Source organism: Lycium barbarum, chromosome 7, assembly GCF_019175385.1.
Source record: "Lycium barbarum isolate Lr01 chromosome 7, ASM1917538v2, whole genome shotgun sequence".
Lineage (NCBI taxonomy): Eukaryota > Viridiplantae > Streptophyta > Magnoliopsida > Solanales > Solanaceae > Lycium > Lycium barbarum.
Window position 1 is genome coordinate 15,267,288 of NC_083343.1, and position 10,713 is coordinate 15,278,000.

The 10,713-nt window shown below is 39.4% G+C and overlaps 1 protein-coding gene across 1 annotated transcript; it reads right to left on the reverse strand.

Annotated features, from left to right (window-relative positions):
* Positions 1–6,172: 6,172 nt before the first annotated feature.
* LOC132601314 (NAC domain-containing protein 20-like) lies at positions 6,173–9,861 on the reverse strand. Its single transcript, XM_060314415.1, has 3 exons — positions 9,699–9,861; positions 7,996–8,282; positions 6,173–7,177 (listed from the first exon to the last, which is right to left on the reverse strand). Exons 1-3 carry the CDS (start codon positions 9,859–9,861, stop codon positions 6,173–6,175), a joined length of 1,455 nt encoding a protein of 484 aa, XP_060170398.1.
* Between the last annotated feature and the right edge of the window lie 852 nt (positions 9,862–10,713).

Here is a 10,713-nt window from a genome sequence, read left to right on the forward strand (position 1 = left end):
ACGTGTATACATGAGGATAGAATAAATATTAAGTACTATGACATATATCTACGCGGATAAAAAAATAGTTGGTTAAAGTGTACAATTTATATAGCTTTTGGTACAAGCATTCATTGCGTGTACAAATTTCAAAGCTTGTCATACAAGCATGGGAAGCCGTGTTCGTACTCCCACTGCACTTATTTATATTAGAAATGTGCACAATCTTAAGATTCTGCTGGGATGACTATCCCAACAATCATGATAAATAGCCAGAATTAGACAACGAAATATTCTCTCCGTTCACTTTTACTTATCTATTATTCTTAAAATAGATTTTCATTTTTACTTGTCATTTTTCACATATCAAGATAAGACAATATTTTTTTCCTATTTTACCCATAGTATTAATTACTTACTTCAAATCATTTTTTAAAGCCAATAAAAATATGCATCAATTATTATGGGTACATTGGTAAATTATGTACTTCATTTATTATTTCTTAAACAGCGTGAAAAGTTCAAAGTGGACAAGTAAAAGTGAACGGAGAAAGTAAATATGATTACGATCAAAACTAAGCGTTGTTCATGATTAGAGTTGAATAAGATTACACTTATCTTTCTAGCTATTAGTTTTATTTTTGTAAATTATAATTATATACTAGTACTCATTAATTACTTAATATTTTTTTACTGTATTTAGTATTTGAAATTACATGATGGCGTAAAAAGTATCTTTACTGACAATGTACGCACAAAACTCAAATTAAACTCTTATTTTATTAGGTACATATTAGCTTTCACTGGTATATAATAGTGGATAACTCTTGCATGCCTATCAAAATTTAAGAAAGAAGAAGACTTGACCTAGGAGCGACGAAGCATCACAACTGTTATTATAATTATATATGAGATAGTTTTTGTAACATATAAGCTTTAAAAAAAGATAAGCATCCAAATTTCAAAAATGGAGCAAATTAACTGAAAGAGATTAATTCCGTGATTATTCTCATTGATGGAATTGGTAAATATACCATAGTTACAATGTCCTATTAGGATACAAAATATACTAACCTAAATTAGAAGATTTACAAAATATTCTATGAGTACATATTTACATTATCTATCACACCCCCGCAGTCGAAACGGGAGGTTTACGAACGCTGAGACTGTCCCGAAAATCCTCAAATAAGACCTGTGGCAGTCCTTTAGTGAAAATATCAGCGAGCTGATATCGGGACGGAACATGAAGGACACGGACGTGGCCGCGCGCCACCTTTTCATGAACAAAATGTATATCCATCTCAATGTGCTTGGTGCGCTGATGTTGGACTGGATTTCCAGACAGGTAAATGGCACTGACATTATCACAATAAACTAAAGTAGCCTTAGGGATCGGACAATGTAGTTCCAAGAGAAGATTACGTATCCAGCATGATTCAGAAACAACATTAGCGACCCCCCTATATTCTGCTTCCGCACTAGAGCGGGAAAGAGTAGGTTGGCGCTTAGATGACCAGGATATCAAATTATCTCCCAAAAACACGCAATAACCCGACGTCGAGCGTCTGGTGTCTGGACATCCCCCCCAATCAGCATCAGTGTATGAAACCAAATCAGTAACTGACGATGAGTAGAGATGCAAACCATGGTCAAGTGTACCCTGAATATACCGAATAATCTGCTTAAGAGCATGCATATGCGTATCTCGTGGAGCATGCATATGAAGACAAATCTGCTGTACAGCATAAGAAATATCCGGTCTGGTGAAGGTAAGATACTGAAGAGCACCTGCAAGGCTCCAGAAATGAGTAGGATCGTCACACAGATCGCCAGAAGAGGCACTGACCTTCGGTTTAGTGTCAACCGGAGTGGAAGAAGGCTTACACGAGGACATTCCTGCACGTTCAATAATGTCCGCCGTATAACTACGTTGTGATAGAAATATACCACCCTTGTGACGGGTCACCGCAATGCCAAGAAAATAGTTCAAAGGACCTAAGTCCTTCATAGCAAATTCTAAGCCAAGAAGGTCCATAATAGAACAGCGGAGAGCATCTGACGAAGCAGTAAGAATAATATCATCCACGTATAGTAAAATGTAAGCCAAGTGGTAGCCTTTGCGATAGATGAACAAGGAGTGGTCAGACCTGCTATTAGCAAAACCAATGGAAGAAACAAAGTCAACAAATCTTTTATACCAAGCTCTCGGTGCCTGTTTAAGCCCATATAAGGACTTGCGCAACAAACACACATAATCGGGACGAGATGGGTCTCTAAAACCCATAGGCTGATGCATATAAACCGTCTCCTTGAGCTCGCCATGAAGAAATGCATTTTTGACATTCAACTGATGAATGGGCCAATGCTTAGATAGAGCTAGGCTTAAGACAGTGCGGATCGTTGCTGGCTTTACGACCGGACTGAACGTCTCACCACAATCAATGCCAACCTGCTGTGTTTTGCCATCACATACAAGACGAGCTTTATGCCTCTCAAAATCACCATTAGACTTTTCTTTATGAGTAAAAATCCACATAGACCGAATAACATTCACATTAGGTGGACGGGGTACCAAATCCCACGTCTTATTTTTAATAAGAGCATCATATTCATCATCCATGGCCAATTTCCAATTCGGGTCACGTAGCGCATCCAACGGTTTACGAGGTATGGGGGACTTGGTAACCGTCGCATGTAGATTAAATGGGTGCTTGGGTTTGAAAATGCCGCGTTGACTACGAGTGACCATGTGAGTGCGGGTATTGGGCTGGACAGGTGTAGGAATGGACGAAGTTGGCGGGCTGGTGGCAAGCTGGTGGGGGAGAGAGGCAGACTGGTCCGGCATCGAGGACGACGGAGGCTGCTGCCCAGGTTGGGAGGTGTCGCCGTGGTGCTGTGTCGCGGGCAGCGATGGAGGGATGGCGGCTATATGATGGATCAAGTAAGGAGAGAGGCTATCATCAAAGAAGTCATAAGTGGTGGGAGCCGGAGTATGGATTTTGGAAAACGGAAATTGAGTCTCATCAAATAAAACGTGACGACAGATAATGATTTTATTTTAAGATAAATCAAAACATTTGTAGCCACGATGGTTTGGTGGATATCCCAAAAAGACACATGGAGTTGACCGAGGGTGCAACTTGTGAATAGTAGTAGACGGAAAAAGGGGATAACATAAACACCCAAAGACTCGGAGATGAGAATAAGACGGTTTCCGTTGGTAAAGGACCTCTAAAGGTGATTTGTAACCCAATAGCTTACTTGGTAAAATATTAAGGAGATACGTCGCCATTTGCAATGCATGATGCCAAAAAGACGGAGGAATGGAAGCATGAGCAAGAAGAGTCCGGAAGACATTATTTAGTGAACGAATTTTTCTTTCTGCTTTCCCATTTTGAGAGGATGTATGAGGACACGAAAGACGGAAAGACATCCCATTGGACGCACAAAACTTTCCGAATTGGCTATTAGTATATTCCCTCTCATTATCACATTGGACATTCTTGATAGGACGTTCAAATTGAGTAAGAATATGGGTCCTAAAATCCATGAATTTTGAGTAAACATCAGATTTTCTAGCCAAAGGGAAAGTCCACAAATAGTTGGTAAAATCATCCAAAAACATAACATAATAACGATGGCCCATAGAACTCAAAATCGGAGAAGTCCACAAATCACTATGAATAATGTCAAACGGAAATAAAGTTTCGGACATAGAACTAGCAAATGGCAACTTAACATGTTTACCAAGAACGCAAGAATGACAAATACTAGATGAACTAGAACTATTACATTCAATGCTTTTATTACGCCTAAGAAAATCCAAAATAGAAGCTCCCGGGTGGCCCAAACGATCATGCCAACGGATAGAAGACAAGGCAGCAAAAGTCGATGGTGAATTGGTGGAATATTTGAAGGTGGACAATGGATAGAGAGCACCCATACTATTACACCTCATGAGAGCCATCCCCGTCCGGAAATCCTTCACAGAAAACCCATAAGGATCAAATTCAACACTCACATAGTTATCAGTAGTAAATTTACGAACCGATATCAAATTCTTTATAAGTTTTGGCGCATGAAGGACATTGTTTAACAATAAAGGAGGGTTCGGGGGAGGCAATTTAGCATGACCACAACCTCGAATTGGAATTGAATTACCATTACCAACAACAATGCCAGTATTACGATTGATCAAATTAAAATAAGACGAGAGAGTACCTTTTGTGGATGTCATATGGGACGTGGCGCCGGTATCCATACACCAATTCCAATCGGGTTGGTTCAACGTCATCGTGTGCATGACCGATTCAATATCCGTCGGAGTCCATTGCGTCGGGGGGCCCGCGGTTGCATATGCTTGCTGCTGTGGTCGCGAACCCAAAATGCCAGGCTGGGCCAGCGACCTCGGGCCAGACGAAGAAGATGGCGGCTGCCACTGCTGCTGTGGCCGAGCCCACTGCATGGTCGGATAAGGGCAAGGGGGAGCCCACTGCGGCATCCAACCCCACTACCACTGTGAGGAGGGCTGTTGCCACTGCTGCTGGTCACCCGAGGGGCGTCCTCCACGGCGTCAACTGCCACTGCCGCTGCTCGAACCACGACCACCGCCGTTATTATTCCCGCCGCTAGAGCCGCGGTTTTTGTTGTTATTTTTGCCCCGATGATGGGGAGCACGACCAGAATTTTCCAGATGAGAAGAGTCATCAAAATCACGTTTGGAATTAGCCACCATAGTCGCGGGCGAGTCATCGTGCATCTCAGCCAACGCCTTTTCCTCAAGGCACAAACTTGACCGAGCTTCGGAGAATGGTGGAAGAGGCTTACTTTGGCGGATGTAGGTACCCAAATTCTTATATGCCTCGGGGAGTCCAGCCACCAGTTGGAGAACGAGGCGATTGTCGGTCACCGGAGCCCCCACACTCTTAAGTTGATCGGCCAAGGTCTTGAGACGTTGGCAATACGCCGAAGCGTTTGGAAAATACCGCATCTTGACATGAGAGAAATCATGTTCCAAAGCAACAGCACGGGAGTTTTTGTTGTCTTGAAAAAGATTACGGAGGCTATCCCAGGCCTCCTTTGCCGATAGGTCTTCTTCGATGATCGTATGCAATAAGTCTGTGGAGATGGTTGCATATACCTATTGAAGTACCGTGGCATCCAAAGTGGACACAACTCCTTTTCGTCGTCGGTGGTAGGAGCCTTCTCCTTTCCGGTTGGCAGAATGTGGGAAAGGACACGGTGAGACCGGGCATGAAGTTTGAATAATTCGGCCCAAGCCGAATAATGATCCGTTTCCATCTCAAGAATGATTGGGATGTGATTCTTGATATTGGAGACAGCCAAGGCAGGATGGAACTTGGTGTCTGCCATTGATGGAAGGCAAGAAAATGGACGGCAATCGAAGAAGAAGAAGAAGAAGAAGAAGAAGAAGAAGAAGAAGAAGAAGAAGAAGAAGAAGAAGAAGAAGACGTCGGAAAAATGGGATAGGACGTCAGAGAATTAGGGCAGCGGAAGAGAAGGAAAAGAAAACCTAGTATCTGATACCATGAAAGAGATTAATTCCGTGATTATTCTCATTGATGGAATTGGTAAATATACCATAGTTACAATGTCCTATTAGGATACAAAATATACTAACTTAAATTAGAAGATTTACAAAATATTCTATGAGTACATATTTACATTATCTATCATTAACAAATGAAAACAAAATAAATTTGAAAGGAAAAAAAAGAAGTATTCTCCATATGTGGTTAAAGGCCACCATTTACGTCCCTCTTGCAGCTTCCAGTTTTTCTTCCAAATTTCCTTCTATGTATTCTACCTTTTGCTTCATACTCATCAGCTGCCTTTAACTTCATACAAAACTCCACTTTAATCTTGTTGGAGACCGCCACTACTACAAAAATGCCAAAACCGACGTACCCAGACAATGGTAGGATACATTTCTACAAGTAGATCATTGGTGTTTGTTGGTTTAAGACATTAATTTTTTTTTAATTTTTTTTTAGAAAAACTGACCTCCAGAGCTCCGTTTCCACTTTTCTAGTTTTTTGGCACTAAAAAATATTTTTAAAAAATCGTAAATTTTCTGACTTCTTTTGAGGTCGGAATCTGGAGGTCAGTTTTGGAAATTTTCTTACGAGTACGCAGTTGGGTAACCTTCAGGCACTTGGCACATAGAATTCTAATCATGGTGAGAAGTATACATAGTTGGGTTACCTTCAGGCACTTGGCTCATATAATTCTGATCATGGTGAGAAGTATACATAGTTGGGTTACCTGCACGCACTTGACTCATAAAATTCTGATCATGGTGAGAAGTATACATAGTTGGGTTACCTGCAGGCACTTGGCTCATATAATTCTGATCATGGTGAGATGTATACATAGTTGGGTTACCTTCAGGCACTTGGCTCATATAATTCTGATCATGGTGAGATGTATACATAGTTGGGTTACCTTCAGGCACTTGGCTCATATAATTCTGATCATGGTGAGATGTATACATAGTTGGGTTACCTTCAGGCACTTGGCTCATATAATTCTGATCATGGTGAGAAGTATACATAGTTGGGTTACCTGCAGGCACTTGGCTCATATAATTCTGATCATGGTGAGAAGTATACATAGTTGGGTTACCTGCAGGCACTTGGCTCATATAATTCTGATCATGGTGAGATGTATACATAGTTGGGTTACCTTCAGGCACTTGGCTCATATAATTCTGATCATGGTGAGATGTATACATAGTTGGGTTACGTTCAGGCACTTGGCACATATAATTCTGATCATGGTGAGAAGAATACATAGTTGGGTTACCTTCAGGCACTTGGCTCATATAATTCTGATCATGGTGAGAAGTATACATAGTTGGGTTACCTGCAGGCACTTGGCTCATATAATTCTGACCATGGTGAGAAGTATACATAGTTGGGTTACCTGCAGGCACTTGGCTCATATAATTCTGATCATAGTGAGATGTATACATAGTTGGATTAAAGGTGAATTGATTGAAACTTGATGTTTGGTTAAACATTGGATTGGGAGGATCATTATGATGCGTTGTTGAACTTGGGTTGCTGGGAATTGCTTCAATAGGCAAATCATTATTCGACAATTCTAACCGTGACTCATTGTTTGGAGGACTTTTCTTGATGAATCCCTTGCATATAACCCATCCTTGATATGCCTGCGAAATTAAATTCCAAATAAGTTACTTCCTGTGAAATCGAATTCAAAATCAGTTAAATTCAAAGAATTCCAAGCTAGTTAGTAACTAGTAAAACCATGTAGAGTCAAACAACAACAACACAACAACAACAACCCAGTGAAATCCCACAACGTGGGGTCTGGGGAGGGTAGAGTGTACGCAGACCTTACTCCTACCAATGTAGGATGGCTGTTTCCGAGAGACCCTCGACTCAATAAAAACATAAAAAGAGGTCAGATACGGCTAAGAGATTCAAAGCGATATGGAAATGAAGTAACGCAAGCGACACAGATAACATAGAATAATCAAAGCACAGGAAATAAACTTTGATTCTCAACTTTAATTTGTAAATTTGTTATATACGCACGTTAATTATTATGCAGACTTGGAATTTTTTACAATGATAGAGGCACAATAATTGTGTGAGACTCCATTTGTATTTTTGACACTTGGATAGTGAGGTCCATTTACACACTTTACATTTCACTCACTACTCACCACTCACCACCTCTTTCGTGAGTCCACCCCTCCTTTCACTAGTCTAGGTCTCTAAGACCACGACTTTTTGTGGCCCCAATAACAGTGAACAATTTTGAAATACATAGTCATAATTTACATAGGAGTATTGTTTTAAAAAAGGATCCGTTCTTCTTCTTCTTAATTTCCTAGGGTCAAAAGAAGCAAACCAAGGTAAAAAGAATGAAAGACAGAGATTAAGCAGTACCTTTTGCATAAATAGTACTACTAGTAATTATAATAATCCATTAATTAAATAATAATACTGAGAACTAATTAACCTGAGGCTGATCAGGAGGTCCATGTGGGTAGGTTAGGAGACGATATTCATAAGTAGTCCAATTAGTTTTGGTTCCTTGAGGAGCTCTTCCTGTATGGAAAAAAAGGCTTGTCCTTGTACCTATTTTCTCCCCATTCTTTGAAAACACTGGCGTATCTGATCCTGATTTCTTCCAGTATCCAGCTTCTGTGGTTCTATCTATCTTTGTTCCTGTCTCATATTTCCTTTTATTACAAACCAAATAATACCACTCTTTTTGTTCTTCATGTCCCGGTATTTTAGCTTTATCTGTAACAAAAAAGATTACTAAGATCATCTAAGTGTTTAAATATTAGTATATATATTCAGGAAAGACAATACCTAATACCTAGGCAATAAGGCTGAACAATGTGATAGTCCTTCAATGCAATCCAAGTCATGATAACGTAATCACTCTAAAAAATAAGTTAAAATAATTTGTTTACTTTTATTTTCATTATTAACTCACAAATTAGAAGGAATATATAGATGGGTTAAAAATAAAAAGAAAAACAAACTTAATTGTAGCTAGCTTGCAAAGTAATGGAGCCGCAAATATGGGCTTAGCCATTGGGCCTACCCAGTCCAACCCGTCATTTGATGAGCAGTTCGCAGAATTGCTCTTCTTTTGGGGTGGTCTTTAACTTTTGGCCCTCAAATTGGTGATCATTAATTATTGTCCTTCGCCTAAAATCCATGAGTTTCGGGTTTAAACCACCGTTCAATAAAAAAAAAAATTTAAAAATTTTACAAGGCAGAGTTTGAATTTCACTCTGCCCCCACCGGCAGACTTTAAGTTACGCTTAACTAAAAGTCTGCTATATATATATATATATATATATATTACTTTTCAAGGCTAACTTTTAAGGAGTTTTTCCTTAAAACTTTTGCCATAGAGTTTTTCTTTAAGAAGTGTATGCTAGATCCGGCATACACGCCCCCAGTCCTGCCTTGCGAATTTTTTATTTATTTTATGCCTGAGCAGGGGTACGAACCCAAAACCTCAGGTATTCGCCCATCTTTCCAAGCGAAGGGCAAAATTTAAAGACCACAGAGATGAGGGCCAAAATTTAAAGACCATTAATATGAGAGACAAAATTTAAAGGCCACCCCAAAAGAAGGACAATCCGCACAAAAATATGTCATTTGATAGCGTTGGACTAAAAAATTTGGAACCCATCTTAAAACGAGTTTTTTCTTTGCCCCGCTCCCTTTGGATAAAGCCCTTTTTGCCCATGAGTCTGAGTTGGGCCGGCCTTTGGGCCAACTAAAAAAAATTGATCAAAAACTATAAAACTAAAAAGAAAGCAGAGTACTAAAAGTCACAAGACGAGGAGTACTCAAAACTCAATATAACCCATTATATATTCATATTGCAAAATCTAAATATCAAAAGTAGTAAAGTGCAGATATAAAGTTATATATTATATTTATACAGTATCTAAACTATAATCTCTAAGTTCTAATCAAATATGTATACTAAGACCAACAAAACAATGCAATCAAAATTGTATTGAAACCAACAGTCCAATACGAAAATTTCATATGTAATTGACATTACTAAATTGAAATTATTAGATAATTCTTACTTAATTGGTCAATCCGGCCTAGCCCACAACCCACATAGGAATGAGGGTAGATGCATGTTCTAAAGCTCACCAAAAATATTCAAAGAAGGAATGTTACCTTTGATGTACCAGGGCTCCATACCGGGCTCAATAGCACGGATGAAGATGAAACCGTCATCAAACTCGAAATTAACCCATTTCTCGAGGTATCCAACAAGTTCTTCATCAGTAGGATTAAATCTTAAACCTGGAGGAAGCTGGGGAGACCCCTGATTCTCCATCTTGATCTTGCAAATACTGTATATAATTGTCCAAATTCGAAAAGAGTCAGAAATGTTGCAAAAAGGGTAGAAGAAAATTAAGAGAAGCAAGAAAATATCATCCTCCCTTTTAGGCAATTCTTGCCTTTTCACCCAACAGAAAGACAAGCAAATTTGTCGAGGAAAAAGAAAAGAAATGAAGTGGCAAATAGTTATAGACACACACAACAAAAAGGGTGCAAAAAAAAAAAAAAGTTTCCATTTCACACACACAATGACTGCGACGATAACAACAACATACTCCGTGTAATCTATATAACCATTTTCACTTCACGACGAATAAATTAAATGATCAAATCCCTTTTTCTCAGCTAATCGACTGAGCTCATTGGAATGAAAGCAACAGCAACTCCAAATGAGGTCATTGCAATGGCAACAAAAACGCACCCTAAATGAGCTCATAGCAATGGCAACAACAACATACCCTTAATAAGCTCATTGGAATGAAAACAACAGCTAACGAAACCCACAAAACTGATATATTAAGTACAAATATTGGAAATAATGTGGTCTGTGGAGAGGGGGGATCATAACGGAAGCGTGTAATACTAACCAGAAAAATGAAACGTGAACTCTGAGTGAGAGAGACCAAGGAACTAAGTAGAAGGAAGTAAATTTGTGTGTAATAGAGAAAGTGTGTTATGAGCTGAGAGAGAAGAGAGAAAGAGATCAGATGAAGTTATGTGATTCAAAGGGCGACATACTGTATCTATAATTCAAAGAGTATAGTGCACTTCGTCCCACATCGGCTACAAAAAGACTGGTTGAGCTATTTATATTGGTAAATGGCAATGGAGGTGCTGAAGAGCTTGA

Bases quoted from the DNA above. Each gene is read 5' to 3' on its own strand.
- LOC132601314 (XM_060314415.1), bottom strand. From the start codon at position 9,861: ATGGAGAATCAGGGGTCTCCCCAGCTTCCTCCAGGTTTAAGATTTAAT. The intron at 8,283-9,698 runs GTAACATTCCTT...TTTTTGTTACAG, and splicing joins GGAGCCCTGGTACATCAAAG to ATAAAGCTAAAATACCGGGA. The intron at 7,178-7,995 runs GTTAATTAGTTC...TTAATTTCGCAG, and splicing joins GACCTCCTGATCAGCCTCAG to GCATATCAAGGATGGGTTAT.